At 38.6% G+C, this 25,156-nt stretch overlaps 1 protein-coding gene across 5 annotated transcripts in view; it reads right to left on the minus strand.

Annotated features, from left to right (window-relative positions):
• Positions 1 to 25,156, minus strand: part of PHF20 (PHD finger protein 20) — a 61,448-nt gene that overhangs the window by 25,662 nt on the left and 10,630 nt on the right. For 2 of the 5 annotated variants that reach the window (XM_020782427.3, XM_020782426.3), the window contains exons 2-8: positions 21,054 to 21,164; positions 11,941 to 12,112; positions 10,271 to 10,355; positions 8,762 to 8,841; positions 6,099 to 6,483; positions 5,781 to 5,888; positions 3,814 to 3,987 (exon numbers count right to left, since the gene is read on the minus strand). In XM_020782427.3, the coding sequence (XP_020638086.3) occupies positions 3,814 to 3,987; positions 5,781 to 5,888; positions 6,099 to 6,483; positions 8,762 to 8,841; positions 10,271 to 10,355; positions 11,941 to 12,112; positions 21,054 to 21,136 (1,087 nt within the window). In that variant the 5' untranslated portion in view covers positions 21,137 to 21,164. Of the gene's footprint in view, positions 1 to 3,813; positions 3,988 to 5,780; positions 5,889 to 6,098; positions 6,484 to 8,761; positions 8,842 to 10,270; positions 10,356 to 11,940; positions 12,113 to 19,291; positions 19,440 to 21,053; positions 21,165 to 25,156 lie in introns of all 5 variants that reach the window. The other 3 variants (XM_072997045.2, XM_078393268.1, XM_072997046.2) reach the window with 3 other exon arrangements.

Below are 25,156 nucleotides of genomic sequence, written 5' to 3' on the forward strand. Positions count from 1 at the left end.
GTCCTAAACCGTATAGGGCTTTATATGTAAGCATTAATACCTTGAAGTCAATGCAGAAAGGAACGGGCAACCAGTGTAAGGCTGCAGAGTGGGGGAAATGTGATGATATTTTTTCACCCCAGTTAATAGTCTGGAGGCCATGCTCTGGAACATTTGCAGTTTCCACATAAATCTCAAGGGCAGCCCCATGTAGAGTGCATTACAATAATCTACTCTCAAGACTACGAGCACATGGACCAGAGTGGTGAGCACCCAACATCAAGATAGAAGGGCAGCTGGGCAATCCGCTAAAGATGTAGATGGGCAGTACAGACCACAGATGTTATCTGGGACTCCATGGTAAGCGCTGGGACAAGATGGACCCCCAAGCTGCGGACCACACTCCTTGTGGTGAGAGTCGCCCCACAAAAAGAGAGGGAGCTTCCCAAACCACCAATAGGAGGGGAGCCCACCCTCAAGACCTCTGACTTGTCCGGGTTCAGCCTGTCCATTCTCTTGCATCCACTGCAGTACAGCTCCCAGCAGCGCTCAAGAGATGCAAAGGCATAAGATCTGGTGCTATATTTCTCTGCTCTGATCAAGGGTGCAGTGACTGGCCCTAAACCCTGCTAGTTAATCCATTAAGATATTTTTTCTGTTCCAGCCAGTACCACTATTTCTAGCAAGGGTGCCTAGCATACAGCTTGTTTGCTACGTAATGAAACTTATGGGTCGGTAATTTTCAGACATAGCTTATTTTAATATACTGGAATAATGATAGCCATGCCTCAACTAGAAGAAATCCGGGCTATCTAGTCAATCTAGATAAAGAGTGCTTCCAACACTGGTGCCCACCAATCAACATTATCTTTAATCAGCTCCAGTGCGATCAAAACCACAGCAAAAGCAAAGTGTGCTATTTATATGTAACTCCATAGTGCTTAAGGCACTCTCTGAGCAGTTTACAAATTAATTATGCAGGCTACATACTGCGTCTCCTCCCCCACAAGCAAGTTGGGTACTCAATATACTGACTTCAGAAGAATGGAAGGCTGAGTCAACCAGCCCGGCTGCCTGAACCCATTGGGATCGAACTCAGATCATGAACAATCTTGGCTAAAGTGCTAGAGTTTAACAACTGCATCACAAGGATCCTCAATCATATTTATCCCAGGGGGCTTCTCTAGCTTTAACTGGACTATGAGCCTTTTAACCTATGTCACTATAACTGCTGGCCAGCTGAATAGCACAGTGGCTTAGGTGTCTGGCTGTGGAGCCAGAGGTTGGGAGTTTGATTCCCCACGCTGTCTCCTGAGAGTATGGCCAGCCTGTGTAGCCTTGGGCAAGATGCACAGTCTCAGCAGAAATGTGACATGACATCCTTGGAACTTCTACCTGAGGATTGCCAGCTGTGATATGCTAGAAATATGGAAATCATTAGCTCTTGCAGCTTGGGGTAACTGTAATCAGGCTTTACTTAATGCCTTACTCCTCTCTCTTTCATTAGTGCTTTATATTGCTGTTTTTGAAGTTGCAGTGCAGGAGAAATAATTCTGACATTGCTAGCCATATTGTATTCAAATCTGGTTACTGTTTCTTTGCTACTACACACTCATAATTAAACATGATTTCAAATGTTTTTTGGTTGAGTAAAAACCAGTTGGGCAGGGATACTTCAACGAAGTTTCTTGCCATCCCAAAGATAAGTGTGCACAGGTTTGAAAGCAAGTGTCAAGTGACTTGACAGTAATGTTACAACAGAGTTGTACTGCTTTCAGCAGAGTTAAGAAAATCCAGACTTTTTATATATTTTCCTGATCCATTTGATTCTTTTTAAATCAGGAACAGGGATGGGGTCTAGATCAGGCTTCTCTGATATACAGACCCTGATTTGTCCCTACTTTCAGGTAGGTTACTAAATTTAACAGAGTAAATGAAGCCAGGACAAAGTCAATATTATTGGCTCCATTTCCTTACTAGTATATTAGTTTGGCCAGATAGGCGGGGCATGCATGCATGCATGCATGCATGCATAAATAAATAAATAAATAGTTCCCTTGGGAAATCTCCACAGGTTGCTCCATTAGGAATAAACAGATCAAGTCTAGTCTACTCATAAATTGGGCCAGGAAGAAATCCTTCCAATTTAGTTTTGTATCTTGAGACTGTTTGGGTGACAAACTGTTCTCTCAAGTCTTGTGCAGTGGTGGAAGGTGTTAAAACATGAGTTTATAATGTCATCGGAAGGATCAATTATGGTATTAAAATCACCTGCCTCCACAATAAAAACGTCTGGAAATGTGAGGTATAAATTTGCTATGTACTCTTCACTTTGGACCAGTTTTCATGTACTACTGACTTACTACTTGCTAGCTATAATCAAAACTCTACACGACAAGCAAGAGCTCATAGGTCACAAGGGATTAGTTTTGTATCTATTGCCTGGAGCTTGGTAGAGATGAGGAAAGCCAGTCCCTCTTTGGGTCTGCCCTTTTTCATCCCCTCAGATGCCTGAAGATCCCACGCTATGGACCCATCAGTTAAAACTGGCTCTGGGCCCAGGTCTCCTGAAGTAAAATAATATCAAACTGGGTTATATAGTCTGGGAAAGAGACATCAGACCTCTTAGATATCTAGTCAGTGATGTTTCATGAGAGGAGCTTGATGGTTGCAATATGAAATGTGTCTCTGAACCAGTAATGTCCTACCCGGATATCTCAATGAATTAAGTACCATGCATATTCCGCTATTATGCAAGTTTTAAAAAAACACAAATTTTAGCAGGTTGGGGGGCAATAACTGGCTAGATCAGAGATGGCATGGAGGGGATAATTTGAGATTCCTCCTGCTAGCAGATATGTATCTTTCCTTATCAGCCACAGCTGACAAAATCTACATTAAAGAACTCAAAGATACATGCAAAAATAAATTTACTGTCATTGTTGTCTGGCCAAATGTTTCTCTTCCATTTGTATACAGTATAATAATTCCAAGGCAATGCCCATGTGATCATTCCTGTAAATCCATTGGCACAATCCAACAGAATATATCTACAGAGGGAACTTCTTTGGTTAGTGGAATCAGTAAGAAGGTAATCTCCCCTCCTTGCTACAAATATGTGCAAATATGGGAAAAATATGGGAAAACCACTGAACCCAGCTTCTGGATGTCACCAAGGGGAGAAAATTCCACTGCACTGACATAACTGTAGGAGTACAATGTTGGCCTTAGGCTATTTAATTCCTGTAAAATATTTGTGTAGGTTATTCCCTTGATAATGCAAACCGTTCTAATTTGGCAACCAAATTCCATGAGACAATGTAAGCATGGATTGGCTTTGTGCCACAATAAGACATAGTCAGCCAGCTCCAGGTTCAAAGCTCTTTAGAGAACATACCCCAATGTCTACTTTAGGTATTGCTTTTAATAAAGAGATATAAATTCACTGGTGTTGACTGATAATTAGCTGCTATCTTAAGACTCAATTTCCCATGAATATTAGGCAACTGTTGAGTGAGGCAACAGGAAAGGAGATAGTTTCTGCCATACTGGAAGGTAGCATGGGGTAGTATAGAAGCTATATATCCTCCCCTCATCCCAATGCTCCAGAATTGCTTATTTCCTAGAGCATGGGGGCAAATCCATGACAAACAGCAGCCATTCTGTGAGATGATGATAAATATATCAATCAAAAGTAGAAAAACTGCCATTAAAAAGGATAGTTCAGAGGCATTAGGAGTCTGATGGCATTTTGCCATGGTTTCCCTTAACTTCTGATGTCAATGCAAGTCATGAATGTTACTAAAATAAACACTCCTAAATTAAGGTATTTACCTTCGTTCACTTCTTTTGGACTATAGTCTGGTTCTTTTAAAGGTCCCATTTCATCCAGTAGTGGTGTGATAGTATCACTGTCTAAAGTTTCATTATTACTATTTGTAGAATGTCTTGATTGTCTCTTTATTGAATCTTTTTCATTATCTGGAGAACTTTTCAGCTTTTCTTGTGCTAAAAATAATAAATTAAATTCAAAACCCAGTAAGATATAGTAAAACACAGTAACAGACAACAATACTAAAATCCACCATTTAAAAACAGACCACTCAATTAAGTACTGTATATGCAGCCACCCATAGTAGTTCCATCTGCCAAGTCTATTAAAGCATGCTTTAAAAAGGGAGCTGTCTACCTGCTGACAGAGGGACAACCATGAGGGGCAACCTGGCTTCCAAGTGGACTGTACTCCACAGCTTTGGAATAGACATTGAAAAGACCCACTCTCCATAGGCGATACAAGTTTTTTCCTGTCAATGGAAGGACAACAGAGAGGGGGCTGATCTGGCCATATGAGGAAGTTTAACATCCTAGTGTGAAGGAGGAATAGGCAAGAGAGAGAAAAGTGAGAGTGAGCCTTCCCCTCAAATAAAAGTGTCAGAGAAAGAGGGAGAGAGAAAAGGAAAGAAAGGGTTGGTTGTTGCGGAAAATGATGAGAAGGAATTGAAGGAGAAACAAGTAAAAGTAGAAGTCTGTCTGGTAGAGGAAGGAAAAGGAAAGGAGGAGGAGGAGTTAACCCTACCAGTGTGGGAAGAGGATATAAAGGATCAAGAGAGAAGAAGAATTCTCAGTGTACCGCGGGAAAGGAAAAGGAGGAAATAAGGGAGAGGGGAGAGTAAGAAGAATCCAGATATGGAAAAACGTGCGAGTTATTAGAAGACTTTCCCAACTTAAAGGTGGGAGGAGTGTTGTCCGATCCCAATCTAAAAGAAAAGAAGATGACGGTAACAGAGACCCAAGAATGGGCGGTGGTAGTCTTCCCTCAAGGGCAAGGACACTGGAGGAGGATAATCAGGCCAGATTCAACTTTCAATCAGCCACCGTGTGAGGGAGATTGGGCCAGGCATCCTTGTTGCAGCACAATATGTGCAGTGAGGAGCACTCCGCTGAGGAAGCTCACGGACAAAGAGCGATTTGGGCCAGCCCCTCAATAGACTCTGCTAAGTTACTGTTCAGACTTTTATCTTCTCCCTTTGAACAATTACCTGATTAGTTGTTTTGACTCCGGTGAAGTCATTGTTGAGTCACCAAATGTTAGTACAAATAAATCTGTTAATCATTAAAACGGATCTCTGTAGTTAGCTCCCACCAAAAAAGTGGAACTGCTTCAGTCTCTTAACGAACTAAATCACACCTGGCAATACCACTGAAAAGGCCTCTTACATCCTTATCAAACAAGTTTATGAGGCCAGAGATGAGGGATCCAAAGAAGGGCCTCCACAGAATATCTTGAAATCTAGGTTATATAATCGCTTAGACACTCTGGACTCAACCTGTATATTGGTTTTATACGTCATGACAGGCATTTGGAACTGGGCCCATAAACAGATTGGCAGCCAGTGAAATTGCTGTAATAGCGTAGTTATATGCTCCCTGTTATCAGCACAATCAGTAGTCTTACTCCATTTGAAGCTTCAAACCACTCTTCAAGAGAGCCCCATTACTGCAACAATTCAGTAGCTATTTATCATTATCTAATGCCTAGTGGAGGGTCTGGGCAAAGTGAAGTCCATAGACCATGTGCTACCCTATGAGGGAAGCAAGTACACCCCTGGGTACCCGCATACCCAATTTTTGAAAAGAATGTTTTGAAAAAAAAATATTTTTGCATTCTGAATATGTTTAGAAACATTATAAGCATAACAACATTAATTTAATATCTAGTGATTTATACTTTGCTCTTTTTCTAGTGTATTTCTATTCTGGGTAGGTAAGCTTATTTTAGGTAAGTGACAAAAATTACTCACACATGTTCTTCTGAAGCCGGGGACGTTTTGAAGGGACCTCTCCACCTTTAGGTATTTTCCGCCTTCTCAATTCTAAAGTTATTGGCTGTAAGGTTTGAGAGCCTTGCTCTAAATACATAAATAGAACAAGGAAAGGCTTTCTAAATATATCAAAAGAAAAGATAAAACAGCTTAAATCTATCCCTCCCATTTCATAATTATATAAATAATTACAAATAAATTGATATTCTTCATCAAATGATAATATGCATTCCTTGCACATTTCTAAAAAACTGAGAAGACACTACTGATAAGAATGAGGTTGAACCAAGTACTTACCTGCTGGAGGCACCACAGGTGGTCTACCGCGTCGTCTTTTAGTTTCTTTGAGGTTTTCTGGTGGGGTCTTCACATTATCATTTTCAGGTTTTTTTTCAATCTGAGTATCTATTGAGAATTCTCTATCATTTTCAGATATATTCTCTTTGTCTTCTTTCCCATCCTTAGTCAGAGCTTTCTCAGCTATCTTACTTTTTTCTAAAGGTACTACTTGCTTTCCTTCTTTATCAGCTTTAGATCTTCGTTCAATCTTTAATACTTTTTCATCCTTCTCTTTCTTATTATCCTCGGAATCTTTCCTCTGTTCTTTAAACTTTTCCCGTCTTTCAGGAGATGAATGGATTTCATTACCTCTTTCCTTAGGTCTAGGGTTACTCACAATAGACTAAAAACAAGACAAAAATGCATGATTTTTTTCTATTGCAGATTAATTCATTCACAGAACTTGTAGGGGAGAAAGGAGACTAATTTAGCCAAACCTCTATGGATAAGCAAGTCATACATCTGATGGTTGTTGTAGGTTTTTTGGTTTGGCAGCATTCCAGAACACGGACAAACACCCCAAAAAACCTACAACAACCATCAGATCCCGGCTGTGAAAGCCTTCGGAAATAGAAGTCATACATCTGTTCATTCACTTTTTTATTACTCATATTATTGCATGTGTAAACAAACACAATAAATATCATAAATATATGATCAGCCCACAATACTAGCTTGTGGGAAATTATCTAAGGACCAAAATGTTTGAATATTTCCATTTTGTATAATATTTATACACACATCCATTTCTATCAAGATAGCTTACAAAAATTAAGATATAAAGGCCCAAATCTTATAATCTTATTGGGGTTCTAGTAAGTTTTGCACAAATTGCCAGACCTAATTGCAGCTAATGTGGTGCTCTGGCACATCTCGGTTGCACAACTGGGCACATGATTAGGAATGCTACTAAAATGTGTTAACTAACTGTAACTAGCAATAAAAAAGTAACACAAATCTGACATGAATGTCAGTAAGATTATGGTCAAAATAAAATAAATACAAAGACTAAATCTCTAAAAGTATTATTAAAATAATATACAAGGGGGAATAGATAGCGCATGAAAAGTTTAAAATCCTGGGGAAATAAAAGGTCTTTGGCAGATGCCATTCAAGTGGCATCTGCCAAAGACTTTTTGTGGAGAACATTCTAAAGCCAAACACCAGAACTGAAAAGGACACTTTGCTGGTAAGTAACAGCTATATTTCAGAAGGCAGGAGAGTGTACAGAAGGGTCACTGATAATGTCCACAGAATATAGGCAAGTGCATATGGAGATAGCTATTAAGTACCCCATATCCTCAAGCATGAAATGTTTTAGTACTCAAAACCATTCCTCTGAACTGAGCCTGGAAACACTGTTAACACCAAGACATGAAAGAAGCCTCTTCTGTGATATATTTCCAGTGTGTTCTAAATAAATGTTTTATTAGGCTTTTTAGAAGCCTTTGCTGCTTATGCTACTTTTTTACTGGTGTCTTTTCTAACATTTATCCTCTCACTGAAATTTAGAAATAACTGTATTTTTCCATGTATAGGATGGCCCCCGTGTATAAGACAGTCCATGTATAAAACCCCCCACTTCTTTAACCCAAAATTTAAAAATCTAAGTGGGGCCTAGCAAGCGGAGGGGGGGAAAGGATTAAAGCATTGCACAATCGCTTTGATTCCTTTCCCCTTCATGCAGCTGTGAGATTGCTTTAATCCCTTTCCCCCTCTTCTTGCTAAGCAGGGATCAAAGCGATTGTGTAGCATTTCGATCCCTTTCTCCCTCCACTTGCTAAGCCCGGCGGAAAGGGATCAAAGCGATCGTGCAGCCATGGGATTGCTTTGATCCCTTTCCCCTTCCTTTTGCTAAGCCCTGCATGGCTTAGCAAGTGGAGAGGAAAGCAAGGACCAAAGCAATCCTGCAACACTTTTATTCCTTTCTCCCTCAACTTGTTTTTGTTCTCTCCTCAGGTTACTTCCATGTATAAGACGACCCTCAATTTTTAGTCTAAGGATTTTAGACAAAAGTATCATACTATACACAGGAAAATATGGTATTTCAGATAATAAATGAATAATATGAAGAGTACACTGGGAAAAGTCACACACTGTTAAAATATATTAAAAATATATGTTCCAACTTTGTACTGGAATCCATTTGATAGAATGAATTCATTTGATAGAAGGAACAGACATTTTTAAATTTTCAGTATGATTCACACATATCAAAAAAAAACTATAGACTTTGAAACCATTCATGGTAGTTTGACATGCTGTCAGGAAAGACAAACTGTAGTTAATGTTAACTATAGATTGGATAACACAAGCTGTCAAATGTTGGTTTCCGAAGCTGGCTTGTCAATGATAATCCTAGTTAATGTTAACCCCAGTTCAAGATCTAGATGATACACAAAATAAATAACAGCACAAGTGAATGTTATAAAACTATTTCTCTCAGTCATGCAAGAGGTGGGGAATGAGGGAGTCCATAAGCCTAAGAGTCATTGCTCACAACTGCTATCTAAACCATGGTTTACCATGACAAACTTCATCTTCCAATAACATACAAACAGGATCCCTCCCTAAAATCCAGTGTAATATATATATTTAAACAGGTAAAATAAGTTTTCTACCTGATCTTTGGAAAAAGCCTTGACATGTATATTCTTGACTGTCTGAACAACACCATCATAAAATTTAACAGTGTAAGTACCTGAAATTTAAAACATAAAAATCACTTTGAACTGCAGAAAAAAAATGTGATACTTACTGAAGGTATTCACATTTACACACAGAAAGTAAAAACTAATTAAATATTGCATTGCTGATGCAAAATATTAGACAATTTTTTAGCTTTCATCTATTACTTTTTTTTCAATTCAGTTTGAGTCAAAGTATCTTTTCTTCTTCCAGTTTGCTTGTTTTCCTATTAAATCTGATGAGCCTTTTGTGTTTACCACATATTCTTTACAGATTTTGTTTTGAAGACTTCAAACACTATTTAAAACTTTGATTATTATCCCATTTTCATGGAGAATTAAATGCTCAATCCAATTTTAAGGCTATAGGCACACTTATTATACATAAGATCAGGGTGGAAGTCTCTCAACGTGTCTGAGAATAAAAGGTAGGGGCATGCAGTAATCCAGCTTTTACTACAAGGAAGAGATATAAAAATGAACAACTAGTTTGAATTTAACCCAGTGGTTCCCATCCTTGGGTCCTCAGATGTTCTTGGACTAAAACTCCCAGAAGTCTTCAGTACTAGCTGTGCTGGCCAGGATTTGGGGATGCAAGGTTGGGAACCACTGGTATAACCCTCTGTAGCAATGACCTGCATGTAAGAAATCCTAATTCTGTAAGATACCAACTGAAGTTTAAAATCCGCGAAAATCTGTTTGATATTTAATCTCCTCAAAATATTTCTGCAGCTCTGACAAAGTATAGATATTAGACCGGAAAGAAATAATAATGAATGCTATGATTTATTTACTCCATTTTGTTATTTATACAACCATGTATAAATGAAAATGTAACTATAAAATTCAGTAACATTCCAAAAACTAGGAGGAAAAATAAAGTACAATAAAACTAGAAATATCAGATGAACCAAAGCATTACAAATCAGTGTAATAAAATGGATTGAAACTAATGGATTTGTTAATTCAGTTAAACACTATCAAGCAAAGTTCTCATGGTAAAGAGTTTCAAACCCAGGTCTGAAGCCAGAATGAAATGAATCAGGGCCAGAGTAGCCAACTTGTAGTTTGCAGCCTCTACCTACCCCCAGATCTCTATTACTTTTCTGATGTAGTAGCAGAGCAAAAACAAGATGCATGCTCCCTATGGACTTGTTTATAAGTAGAATCACAATCCCAAATTAAAAGGTGTTGCAGGTTGCAGTTAACCTGACACACCTCTAGACCTAAATGGGGATTCTCAAGAGTCTGTTACAGTGTAGTTTTAGCTACACAATATTTTTTATTAATATTAAAGTTTAATATTTACTATTAAAGACAGTGATCACAACAATATTTACCAAAATTGAACTTAATAAGAGAAGTAAAAATGTTGGGCAAAAATTATAATTATAGATGTTTCACTATACGGGACGATGAAATCAAGAATTAGTTACGCCTTACCATCCTTGTTAACAGAAGTAACTTTGGCTGGATAAAAGCGACAGTCCGACCAGCAAGCCAACACCTGATCATTTACATGAAATCCCTAAAAAGTATAAATAAATACATAAACAAACATTAGAATTCTGAGCTTTTAAAAATGAAAGTATAAAAAAAATACTGCATTGCAACTTTAATAAGGCAGCCCATTCGAAAGACAATGGCCAGAATCCTATTTTCATGGGAATAAAGAGTTTCATTCTCTGTTTCATGGTTCCCAAAGGCTTCCTCAGGCTGAACAGGATCCTCAGGGATCCCTGGAATGGAGCAAGAATGGGGACTTTTAATTCCCCTGAAATAATGGCATAATCATAGTTGCGCTACATAGCTTTGCAACAGGATGCCAGCCAAAATGTTCCTGTAGCAGATTTGCCTAAATATTTAACATTCTTTTATCTTGTGGAGGAAAAAATATACAATTTTCTAGATGCACTATTAACACAAGAAATATTGCAAAAAGCATGATATTTAACTTCCACATAGTATAGGTTGGGAATACAGTGGTGCCTCGCTTAGTGATCGCTCCGTTGAGTGACGAAATCGCTTAGCGACAGGGTTTTGGCCATCGCAGAAGCGATCACTTAGCAATGGTCTCTATGGAGAAAATTCGCTTTGCGATGATAGAGGGGAAGCGATCATGGCAAAGTGACCCTTTTCAAACAGCTGATTGGCGGTTTCAAAATGGCCGCCGGAAAAACAAAATGGCCGCCCGCTGTTTTGCCTCGCTTAAGAGGCAGCGAAAATGGTGGCGGAATGGAGGATTTTCGCTGAAAGGTAAGTTTTTAAGCCCATAGGAACACATTAAACGTGTTTTAATGCATTTCTATGGGCTTTTTGAAATCGCTTAGCAACGTTTTTCCTGGAACGGATTAACGTCGCTAAGCGAGGCACCACTGTACTGTATTCACAGTATTTTAAGTGCTCAAAACTGGAAGGCTATAGATTCAATAATCTGAGCAGCAAGATTTGCAGTCTTACACTCATATCTGTGAGTAAATATTAATCAAGGACTCATGGCCCAACATTTCCTCTAAGGTGTGTTTGTGTGTGCACGCAGAGCTTCATTGGGGCTGCTCACTGGCAGCCAGTTTGTTTACTTCTGCTTTTGAATGAAATCCCACCCCCCAGCACACGCACAAAGTGAGGCTCCTGTGCTGCCGGGCAGAAAATTACAGGGAATGCTGCTCACTTAGCTAAAACTTGCATGATGTTAATTCCTTTTTTTAAATCAAAGGTAACTTTGGCCAAGGCTGGCATATTTTATCAAAAGATTAAACAAAGTGTGTTGCTTATATACAGCCCAACAGAACTTAAAGCACTCTCTGGGCAATTTACAATTAATTATGCAGGCTACACATTGCCACCACCCCAACGAGCTGGGGAAGGCCAGCTACTTGAGCCAATCCGGACTGAGATCAGGCACTTATCAGAGGCTTGACTGCAGTACTGCAGTTTAAACACTGTGCCACAAGGCTCCCTAAGGATCAACATGAAGTCTTTAATCATATACAACTAAGCAGCAAAATCTGCATGTACAATAATTCCTTTAAACATTCAAGTTTACAGAATTTATCTGCAACAGTAAACTGCAATTTATCAAATGATCACACTACTATTTCTTTGTAACTTACAGAAGATCCTTCATCCTCATGTAATCCTTCCTTCCTCAACTGTATTTTTTCTAAGGGACGTAAATAAGGACTGTCCCAGCAAAACCATTCATCGTAACGATGATTCCAACGTTTAAAATGGATAAGCACTTTTCCTTCTTCATAATCAATTTCTTCAATATGAGCTGGATACCTAGGTTAAAAAAAGTTAATTGAAAATATTATTGCCAAGAAAATAGGATTATATCTTGAAAAATGTTAGATTAAATATATTCCAAAGCAATAAATTTTGCTAACGGTGTCTAATTAAGCTAGTCACAGAAACAATTACATATTAATACCTTTAAGTATTACTGGTTGTATTTCATTCATAACTTCAGATGGCTATCATTCAAAAGCAATGAGAATCCATATTTCTAAGTTTAAAAGGCATGTCAAATATGGCATTACATAACAATAATTATAATTACTATACAATAATAATTATGAGCTATCAAGCTGGTTCTGACTTAAGGTTTTCTAGGTACTCAGAACTGGTTTACCAGCCTCTCCTGGTGGTGCTCTGAGACCATGCAGTTTGCCCAAGGCTCCATATGTTGGCTCTTTTCCCAGGAGAAACAGAGGGGAATCAAATTCCTAACCTCTGACTCCATAGCCAGATGCATGACCAGGCATACAAATGAGATGAACCCAGCATTTCATCAATCAGTCCTGGCAAGGTGCAAAACTCTTATATGAACACCAAGAGAACTTGTGGCCATTATGTTCTATTTAGTACTTTTTAGTCTATCCTCTTGCTGAACAGCCATGAAACTTTTCACCTTAACTATTACTTTAATAAACATTGTCACTGGAAGTGGATAAACATTTGCCACCAAAAACCATATAAGGCCTCTAAGAGCAGCAAACAGATGTTTGGTTCTCTGAGGGTTGAAAATAATCACTGTTCATTCCTCAGTGTCAAGTGGCATTATTATCAGTAGAGTTTAAAATGTGTGTATTTCAACATTTTAAATGAAATTAAAATTTATCACAGCAAGCACATATAAAGAAATTAATTTACATTTATCTGTCACTGTAAAATTGACAGTCAAGAGCTTAATCTCAGGTGTAATATTAATTGAGTAGCTTCCCAGCAGAGCAGTGGCTCCCAACTCTGAGTAACCCAGGTGTTCTTAGACTGCAATTCCCAGAAACCTCAGCCAGCACATCTGGTGAAGGCTTCTAGGAACTGCAGTCCAAGAACACTTAGACTACCCAAGGTTAGGAACCACTGCAACACAAATATGGATACAGAATTTACAATAATTTCATCAGACATATCTGCTGGTCAAGGAGAATGACCAGTTCATCCTAATTTGTCCTAACTATTTTGGAACAATATACTTTCTGTTCAACAGATTCTAGAAAGGAGGTTTTCATTATCTGTTCTTAATGTAAGAGGAGGTAAGCACAACCAACTCTGGAGATAGTTTTACTAAAGCAATTTATTTATTTATTTATTCCATTTATACCCCACCTATCTGTTCACTGTGAACACTCTAGGCAGCTTACAACATAATACAGTGGTGCCTCGCATAGCGAGGTTAATCCGTTCCGGATTAACCTTCGCTATGCTGAAGCATCGTTGAACGGGGCAGGGAATTCCATTGGAACGCATTAAACATGGTTTAATGTGTTCCAAATGGGCCGAATACTCACCGTTCAGCGAAGCTTCTTAATGGCCGGCAGCCATTTTCGCGCCCTCGCCTCGCTTAACGAGGGCGCGAAAACGCTGCGTGCGGCCATTTTGGGCCATTTCCGGGCTTCCGGCGGCCGTTTTGGCCGCCGAACAGCTGATCGTCGGGCTTCGTTTTGCGAAGATCGGTAAGCGAAACGCTTACCGGTCTTCGCAAAGCGAATTTAGCCCTATTAAAAAAACGTTAAGCGATCGCATTAGCGATCCGAAAAAACGGATCGCTATGCGATTTCGTCGTTATGCGGTGCGCTCGTTAAGCGAGGCACCACTGTATATAAAACAAGTATATATATATAACATAATTAACATTAGAAAGAAAAAAACATTTTTTTCTTCAAGATGGCAAGAGAACAAAATAGATTATAACAGATAAGAAGGAAGAAAAATTAAGAATTAACTGGGAGGGGGGAAGGCCTCCACCCCCACCACTAAAGCAAAGCAAAGCGTGCTGCTTATATACCGCCCCATAGCACTTCAAGCACTCTCTGGGTGGTTTACAAATTAATTATGCAGGCTACACATTGCCCCCCCAGCAAGCTGGGTACTCATTTTACCGACCTCGGAAGGATAGAAGGCTGAGTCAACCTTGAGCCAGCTACCTGGGATTGAACCCTGGGTCGTGACCACAGTTTTAGCTGTAGTATAGCAGTTTAACCACTGTGCCATGAGGCTCTTCTAACTGTACATCTCAGAATATCAGCTTCATTAGAGCAAGTAGCAAAATGAGCAGCAAGGAAACAATGATCAACATGAGAAACAAAATAGATTCCCATTCCTAAAATGTTTGAGTGTTATCAGGCTAATAAAAAAATTATTAACACTTCGAGTATATGAAAACGTAGTATGTGTATGTACATTTTTATAAAAACAAGTAACAAAACGGTATCCATGCACCATACATATATAGATAGATATACCCATATCTATTTAACTGTTCTTCTATGTTATATACAAGAGTAGAACACCCTCCATTCTACACTTTTTTATACTTAGAAAATTATAAAAATAACTTCCAAAAGTATTTTCCCCCAGTTATATGAACTGTCAGCATTAAAAGACACTGACATTCCTGAAAACAGTTCAAGAAAATTGTTTTGTGTTCAGAAAACTTCTAATGATATACAAAAATGAATTGTGAAGCAACTTGTGAGAATCAAGAGTCTTCAAATGTTTGTCTGACCAAAATACTGTACCTCAATTTTTAAACAAAAATATCCAATCCTTTATGTTTATTAGATTGTTACTCCTGGACAAGAAAAGTGAAAGACGGAACTAGAAATCTTAAGAAACCTGATGGAGATGTTCAATTCAGCTGTTGCTACTGCTAAATACAAGACAGGAACATGAAATTGATTAGGAGGTTCTCTATTGTTTAAGGATAGAAAAGTGTGGCATTGTAAGAATTACAGTAGTTTCAAATTACTTTATTTTAAGTGTATGCAGGTACCATACTCTAAATGGTTGAATGTGAGTGAAATATACATGTTCACAGAACTGAATGTTTAGATTTCTTTTTGTCAGAGTCTTGCTACAGAGGGTAGGAGCAAGATAATTTATATTTGGCAGTAAAAACAAGTTGAAAAACAAGTACAGGAACAGCTTTCTTCTGCCTATAAGCTGACATTAATCTACATGCTACTGATCAATTTAAAAGCATATATGATTTTATTGAGGTAACATTGTTTCGCATTTCAAACAGGTTGCTTAAATTCCTAATGGAGGAATCTGGAGTGAAATCTGAAAGTACAGCAAAGAGAAGGCAGGTATAGGGATATTAAAAAGCATATTTTCTTAAACTTTGACGTAGATATGATTGCAATTATTTCCAAATGTTTTGAAACAATGACCAGAATCCTATTAAGGAGGAACTAATAAGTTGACATAGGCATTTCCTATCACACATCAATCACATTAATTGGTGTGCAATAGAAAATGCCTACTTTGACTTCTTAAATTGTTACAATTCACTGATGAAGGTCATACTGCTAGCATTATAACAATGGTGTGTTGCCAAGTTCATTCTGGCTTAGTATGGCCCTTCTCAGGGTCTTCTAGGTGAAAGGTACTGTACTCAGAAGTCATTTACTTCTTGGGACGCCCTGTGACTATGTAGCTCGTCCAAGGCTACAAAGGGTTGCTCTCTTAGGAAGCACAATGGGAACTGAATACCTACCCATTGGCTCTGCAGCCAGATAACGAACTCACCGAGCTATTATTTCAGCAGAAATATACTCTGGCCATTTTCCTGTTTTTAACATTACACGTTACAGAAACACAGTTTATTTTTGCCTCACAAATCTTTGTCAAAGATTTGTGAGGCACAAATCTTGCTCTTTCTCAAATCAGGAATCTCTAGATTGCTTTTGCTTGTAAGGCACTTAATATATATCTTCAGTATGGAAGTTTTGTAACTTGACACTGGCAGGAGTCTACCTCACTTGGTAACACTAGTTATCCCACTACTGACATGAAAGTTTTGCTTCTGAAAATGAATAGTGTATGTGAAATACAGTAATGTTTCAAAGAATAGCTACATTCACTTCACCAAAATATATAACATGGTATCTGCCTAACAAACTCAAATTCTTCACATAATTCAGTAACAAAAATATGTCTATTTTGTGCAACAAAATATTTATTAAAAAGATTTGATTATAAGTCTTAATGTTAGAAAACCATAATTTAATTAAAACACTGCTCAATGTGATGCTTCTTATTATCTTATTGTTCAGATAGCTTCAATTGCAAGTAAAAAAAAGACTATTAACAGTTCAAGAAAGCTGACCAAGGCTCCAATCCACTGAAACGAACATAAAGAACACCACTACAAGAAAATTTCAATATCTAGGAAGTCTTCATGCATGCAGTGCGAGAACACTAGCTCGGACAGAACCCACATGCACACCATAGCTCTCCAGTACATTAGGAGCCTTTGGTTTGAGCTGACAATGAATGACACAGATTCAATGTTTTACTACAATATCTGTCTCATTTATAAGTTCCCTTTCTCCTGAGATCACCTCAAGTGACTCAACTAGATTTTAGTTACTAAGGTGCAGATTAGTAGAGTACAGTTTCATTATTCTTATCAAAGGTTATAATTTATTCAAATATTTTTGCCAATGCCTCAAAGTACTACCCAATGCTTTTTTCCACTATCTTGAGCACTATTAGCGTTCACCAGACAGCAAACTGTCTGGACTGCAGCTTTACACCATCTGTTGTATCTTCAATCTATTATCTGGCAAAAAGATAAAAAGGGGAAAGGGAAGGAGGGAGTCTGTCAAGAATGTATGTTTCCATAACAGAAAAAGAGCCCTTGTATACAGTTGTAGCTCCAGTACTCTCAGCCTCTCCAAAACATGCCAGGCAATTATCTAATATATGGCTTTCTTCAGAATGACAAGCCAAATCTGAAGCTTTCTGATATTTTTTGCTCATATGTCAAAAGTTCTGGCTTTGGTCTTGCTGAGATAGTGTCTACCAGAAAATAACTACCATCTTGGGACAGGGCAAAAACATATGTCTCTTCAGCGTGGAAAAGCACTCTAGTGGTTCACCTTGTTTTAAAACTAATATATTTAAGACTTTTTTAATATCACTAGACACAACCTTAATTTGATGACAGACTAAAGTGTATGGGTACTATGATATACAGTAATTTGAACTAAAACTTAACTTCATTATTCTTTTTACACACACACACACACACACACACACACACTCTCCAAATTGCAGGAACAAATGTCTGCAACATGGAACATACTGTATGTATAAGCTCCCTACACAATTTGGAAATGTGATCTAAGCCTACATGAGTACAACATTCTCCCACCTCTAGAGCTTCACTAATCAACACACAGATGGTAGTAGATCTGTGATGCAAGGTATAGAACCAGCTAGCACAGCCCAGTTCTCCCTTTACATAAGTCTGAGGAATACAGAATGACCATTTAGACCAGTGGTTCTTAACCTTTTTGAAAGAAACGCCTCCTTGAGCCATTGAGGAAGTTATCATCGCCCCCCTCCCTGAGGTGATGATATCTTACCTACCTACCTACCTACCTACCCACCCACCCACCCACCTACCTACCTACCTAGTCTCCCTCCCCACCCGGGTGCGAGGCAGCGCTTCACGGGGCGAGGATGAGGACCCAAGAAACACTTTCCTTCCACCCGATCCACACTCAATGCTCCCCTAAAGGAGAAAGGCGAGATGTGGCAGGTAGAAAGAGCTGGATCATCTGGTGGCAGCAGCAGCACCGGATCTATTGCCAGCACTGCGGCTGCAGTTACCTTCACAGGTTTGGCTTGCTCCAGTGCCCCCCTACCGCCCCCCTTCTGTTCTTTCGCCCCCACACCGCCCCTTTTCATTCTACCGCCCCCCTGAAAAATGAAATCGCCCTCTGGGGGGCATTATTGCCCACGTTAAGAACCACTGATTTAGACAGAGAAAATATGCCTTAAGTGCACCTCTAGCCCTGTAATCTCTACAATGTGGCAGAGGCCTTTCTCAATAATCTGATTCTTTTAATTGGAAATGCGAGGTGTACAATATTAGGTTGTTTGCACACAAAACCCTGTAGCTATGGTTTCTCTGGCGGTGATAGGATACCCCTACCACGAATGTTAGACTCCCAAGAAAAACAGAAATTAGATGTTCCTAGTGCAGGAAACACACCCAGAGCCCATACCAACTTTATATTTGATAACTAAAGTGACAATCCTGTCATAGAGTACGCCACAAAATGCAAGAGTGCTTGCTTCTGAGTAGACACAATACAATGACATTGCATTACATGTTGGCAGACATGAAATTAAAACATGAGGGAAGAAGTACATGAATACTACATGAACATTTAAGAAAAGAACAAATTTGATGGCAGGGAGTCAAACCGAACCCAAATAAATAAAAACCCAATCAAATAATTATTTTGTCGAACTTGGAAGTCAATGATATTTCTATGTGCTGAACCCAGTGACGTCAGTTTTTCAGCAATGTTTGAATCAGGTTTTATTAACATCCTAAATCAACACATAACTAATTCAGCATATTTCACATTAAGTTAAAAACAATTTTATATGCTGAATAAAATTTTGATTAGCCAAAAAAATTAATATGGTTTAACTGTTATATTCAAATAAATGCAAATATTCAGCTGGACATTACTTTTATTAGACAATTGGTTAGTTGGACATAATTTGAAAACAGGAGAATATAACAGTATATAGAAGCTTACTATCTTTAGTTTTAAAATAGCCTGAAAGCACTGAAGGTTGTTAGCACAATAATTTTAGCATGCTCAAAGACTGTGTTTTTCTATTTGTAATATATGCATGCACACCTCTGGCAGCAGGCAGCTGGATTATGTTAAGTGCACCTTTGAAACTGCCTAATTTGACTAGTATTACAACCAGTCATTATGTTATTAATTTACAAAACAATGCTTTTTAGGAATGAAAGACTTTATCACAGAAAATACAACAGTGGGGAAAATTTCATTAGATAACATTTTTTGCCCCATATCACTGGTTAAACCAGAATAGGAACAGAATCAGAGAAAAGTACAGGATATTAGTATCAGTTTGGAATAAGAGTTTAACTAAAAATAACTGATGTGATAATACACTTACTGGGTTCAACAAGAATGAATAACGAAATCGCAGAACTAATATCTAGAAGAATTTTCATACAGATTAGTTTTTATCCAGGCTTCTGTGGCAAGCAGGATAGAAATCTCTTCCTTTAAACACTCAATCCAATGTAAGAAGACTGAACAGCCTTGGGTGGAAAGAGGAGGAAAATACAGTATTTCTGAGCACTGCAAAGTGCCTCTCCCATGCTAGTGTTTTCAGTCATTCTTTATAACATTAGGCCTGGTTCAAACATGTGCAGTATTTTCAGATGGTATGTCAAACTATGGTTTAGCAACATATGAATGAGTTTTACCTCTCCTCAGGCTTAAGTATTCCCCTCTCCTGTCAGCAGAGCAGGGATGAGACTTTTATATCTTCTTGACATCCACTCCTGTAAATTTGGCAGAACCCCCCCCCCCAGGCGGAATTATGGGAATGAAGCCTTTGAACAGGCAGAATGTAGTGCTATTCCCTCATCTCTTTGCTGTTCCCATATTTCTTCTCTGTTCAGCAGAAAGAAAAGTGCTCTGCTTCACTATGGGGTTAGCAAGGATTCCCTGCAACTTACAAAACATGCACTTCTCAGGATGCCTCCACACTCTCTATGTGAAGTTAGCTTCTGTCAGAACTTGCCCTCCATGCACTTCTTCAGGTCACAGGAAATCCCTGTGACTCCCATCGTGTAGCAGGACACTTTCCTTCCCGCTGAATGGAGAAACAGCATAGGAACAGCAGGAAGGTGAGAAGGCTGCTCTACCTTCTGTCAGATTCAGGATTTTCACTTTCACAATTCAACCCTGAGGATCCTTGATGAATAATAAGAGTGGAAATCCTTAAGACATTGAAGTCCCATCCCCACAGCACAGGCAGGAGGAATTCACTTTCCATTCACTGTTTTTAAACACAGCTTCATGTGTTGTCAGAAATGTGGTTACGTTAGCCTCTAACTAGTTTAAACTACAACTGGCTTGTTTAGAATGAAATACTGCAGTTAAAATCTGTATGGCAGATTTGGATAAAATGCCAAGTGGTAGTCAATAAATAGTAGAAGCAAACTGGGTCCTCCTGATCATACATAAAGAGGAAAGAGAAGACAAGCATGGATAAGCCTAGGCTTACTTGTATGTTGCTAAACCACAACATAGCATAATATTCAAACTCAGCCAATGTAATTTGAAATGCTGACTTGTATGCAATATTTAAACCAGCTTCTTGGATCATACACTAGAAGGCTCTTACAGACCAGGAAGTCTGTTTCAAGTGAAAAATGCAAGGAAAAGGAAAGGAACATTTGAGTTCACCACTCATTTACATTTCAATAAAACACTGTTTGTTTAAGTGACACCATCACATTTGAACCTGGCCTTAACGTTTTTTGAAATACTCTCTTTCTAAACTTCCAGTTATACAAACATATGTATACTTCTTTACGCCCAATATGTAAATTATTTAGCATTAACAGTAGAACAGATAGCACTTTGGAACATTAGAAAAATATCAATTTGATACTAATAATCTATCATATGCAAACAAGCATTATAATTTAAGTTTTTCCATATGAACTGGAACAAAACCAACTGGTTCAGATGTGTCAAATGAGTTACTGCAACATTATTGTTCTGAACCAGTAGAAATTTGATAACAGCTTAATTAATACAAAACTTGGACTGGAACTCTTTTGGTTTGACTCCCTGTTTATAACACAATCTGACAGCATCACAAAAAATGTATCCACGTTTTATCATGAAATAAGAAATACCAGTTTTTTAATCTGTCTCGGGCTTCCAACTGGGCTCCCACTTCAAAGCTGATACCTCTTCTGTTTGGTGGATGTTTTCTCATTTTGTTATAAGCCGCTGCTTTTATTCCCCTGAAAAATGCAATTAAACATCAATCACCAGAACCCAACTCATCTCTATATTTCCTAACCTGTCTAATTAAAATAATGCAAAGTCCAATGCTTTAATTAGGAAAATTCTCTATACATCCTTTAAAATGTACACTAGAAAGAGTGTACCTTAAGTTTTGGTCCCCCCCCCCAGTAACCAAAACTGGTTTGTATATCCCAAATCTTAATAAAACTGTCAATTTGGGTTAATAGAGCCCAAACAGATATATTATGAAAACAGTAATCTGCACAGCTGGGCTCACTTCAAAGTGTAAGTATCCTGTTTCCCCGAAAATAAAATAGGGTCTTATATTAAATTTTGCTCCAAAAATGCATTAGGGCTTATTTTCAGGGGATGTTTTATTTTTGTCATGTACAACCATCTACATTTATTCAAATGCAGTCGAGTCATCTTCTGGTTGTTGCACAACGATAGAGGGCGGGATTTCACTTAACTAGGGCTTATTTCTGGAGTAGGACTTATATTACGAGCATCCTGAAAAATCATACTAGGGCTTATTTTCAGGTTAGGTCTTATTTTAGGGGAAACAGGGTAGCAAGGGATCATAAAGGTATTTAAATTAAATAGACTGTATTCAGTGGCTGAAATCCTGTTGGTGTAAAGACATTACAGAAGGCTGGTGTATTTACATCAACAGGATTTCAGCTGTGCACGCTAGTGAAAAGAGGTGATTTTCAGTTATTAAAAACTTCCTACTTCTGGTCCTATGGCTTTTCCAATTCCTGTTTAATCTTCTTCATAATGTGAAAGACACTGGCAGAAGGAGGAAATCTTTCATTACCAAAAATTGCTGTCACCAGAAAAGATTACAAGTTGAGGAAGATTTGGGAGAATTAAAGACTCCCTTCTTCCATCTCACAGTCCCCATGATTTCCACATGAAGAAAAGGCATTACACAGGAGTCAGAAAAGCCATGGGACAGAAGTAGGAAATTTTTAATTATTGAGCATTACCCCATGATAGATGTCACTGCCCTTCTGAAGGTTTATGTTACACAACAGTATTTTAGTTATTATCTCATTGATCATTCTGTGTAAGAAATTTTAGAGGCCACTAATTTTATTATTAGCACTATCTGTGCTATCATGACCAGGTGGAGTCAGCTTACTATGCTATTGCCACTTAAGCCAATACAGTATTTTTCTGATTTTGCTTGCCACTTCAATGGCACCTCCACATGGTTTATCTCTATGGTGCTTCAACCAGTGTCCTGATGAACTAGAATGACTCAACACGAAACAGGTGTCATGCAGACTTAATTTCATCTAATACAGTATGTATATACTGACTCTAAAGCAGGGATGGTCACAGTAGTCCTCCAAGATAGAGTTTGACCGCAATTTCCAGTATTTCTCACTACTGGGTATAGTGGCAAGAGTTAGGGTTAGGGAGCTGCAGCCCAACTTTACCTGCAGGGCCATGCTTTGCCCACTCCTATCTAAAATGTATGGGACAGTGGTGGAAAACCTTTTTTGGCTCACGTGCCCAAACTGGAGGGAAAAAAAACAACAGGCGGTGTGCCCCCGCTGCTGCGGCGGAACTGGAAGTGGTGGCAGAAGGGGGAATCCCGGCACAGAGGTGCCGCGAGACCCCACTCCGGATCCGCCTGCCAAAGCGCCAGCACTGTGGCTGCAGCCGCCTTCTCAGGTTTGATTGAGCGGGGGGGGGGGGGGGAAGTAGCAATCTGGCAGCTTATGGCTCCTGTGCTAACAGAAAGGGCTCCGTGTGCCAGCTGTGGCATGTGTGCCATTGATTCGCTATCGCTGGTATAGGATCACAGATCTAGGCCTGAGTGAGGGCTATTACTTTGTCTATTATTGAAGTGTAGCAATAACTTATCTTTAAATATTATTTATTACTAGTTCTCAGGCTAAGAGTAGAACAGAGTTTTCTTCCTTTTACTAAAACTCAATCATCAATCTGTCTTCATGTTGGACTTTAACACTAAATACTGGCTCAAATCCTGCTGCTTAACCCAGTACATCACGATAGAATAAGCCCAATGAATCAATGGGGATTTAGTGAGACAATTCCTTCATAGGTTCCACTTATTTAAATGGGTATATTTTAACTGCAAGTTATTATGCTAAGCAAAATCCCCATTGATTCTAGTGCAATTTACTACAGAAAGCAACAGGATTTTGGCCACTAGGGAAAATGCATGTCTATATATTTAATACACTGGAACTCTGGTACATGAAATTGTTCTCTAAATTGTTCTCTTAATATGTTCACTCTTAGTTATGGATTTCAAAAAATAAAAAACAAAACATCTCAACAGTTTTCAGTTTCCCCTCTAATAGGGACATTTGTTTACTGTGACTTTTTTTACAACCATAGAGGTATGTTTTAAATTTCCTCTCTTGATTCACTCAAAATGTAAAGTTGTGTAATTCCAAAATACTATACCAAATTAATCAATTCACTGCCAGAGTCTGAGATATAAATAGTGCATACTAAAAATCACCTTCAAATATTAAAGATATTAAACAGGAAGCCACTGAAATTCCACTGCAAAGGGTAGCAAATAGGATTCATCCAATAAACCTTTCTTTCAATGTGCAACAGTGCAGATTTCAATCCAAATGGAATTTTTAACATTATACAATAATCTCAGCTCCAGACGTTTCAAAACTATTTTGCTATTTACATAACTATCACCCTCAGCATAACTAGATGACAACAACTGCATTTCCCACTGACAAGCAGAAAGATATGTATAATTTTTAGCAAGTTTTAGTAAGCAAGTCCAGGTGGGAAAAAAATCAATGATTTTTAAAAATCAAATTGATTTAAATAATGATTAAAGTTTTAAAACCAATTTTTAATTACATAGTTAAAATTTCAATAATAAAAATTGAAATTAGGATATAAATCAATTTGATTTAAATAAAATCCACCCTGTGCAAGTCAAAGTGCTTTTTTTGGCTAATACTGACAACTTCCTTGTCTATGAACTCAGTCTGCATCTCCATAAGGCAAGGGATCATTTCCACAGGCTTTAAGGACAGTTGGCTTGTGTCTGAAGTCCAGGACAACTGTGCAGACCATCCTTTTCCCATTTCTGGTTTGAGCCTGGTGTTAGGGAAGAGAGTAGGGGTTTCCTGGTCAGCATCAAAAGGCTATCACAGACACTTTCTTGGAGTTCAATTCCCTGCTGGACTTGATGATCTCTGGGAACCCTTCCAGCTCTGCTATTCTAAGGTGATAAAGATTATGATTCTGAGTACAAGGGATAGGCCACACTTTTGTTATTTCTCCCAAGACTTCCCAGCTACAGGAATAATCTACATTCCCTGCCTCAGTCCAGTGTGAAGAGTAAGGCTCAGATTCCTCTCATGCTTACAGTTAACAAAACTGAGAATCCTTACTAAAACAGACACTTATCTGATAACAGTACATGAGTAACACAGTTTATCCTATATTAAATGCAATACAAATGCTGTCATGCCTAAACTTTTCAAAAATCTAAAGTCAAGAGAGATTTAGGAAAGCACAAGTTGAAATACAATTTGAGGGGATCTCTATTAGGTCAGTGCCCATAATCCTGTTGCTTAGTGCAGTAAATCACATCAGCATAGGCCCACTGAATCAATGGTTATTTGGTGAGTCAATTCCTCTGTAGGGTAAATTAATGTACTAAAGTTGCAGTTAGGGGATGTGGTGGCACTGTGGGCTAAACCGCAGAAGCCTGTGCTATAGGGTCAGAAGACCAGCTGTCGTAAGATCGAATCCACGCAACGGAGTGAGCTCCTGTCGCTTTGTCCCAGCTCCTGCCAACCTAGCAGTTCGAAAGCATGTAAATGCGAGTAAATAAATAGGTACCACCTCGGTGGGAAGGTAAAATGGCGTCCCCTCGTCACACTGGCCACGTGACAACGGAAACTGTCTTCAGACAAGCATTGGCTCTACGGCTTGAAAAACAGGATGAGCACCGCCCTCTAGAGTCAGA

This window comes from Pogona vitticeps, chromosome 4 (genome assembly GCF_051106095.1).
Source record: "Pogona vitticeps strain Pit_001003342236 chromosome 4, PviZW2.1, whole genome shotgun sequence".
Lineage (NCBI taxonomy): Eukaryota > Metazoa > Chordata > Lepidosauria > Squamata > Agamidae > Pogona > Pogona vitticeps.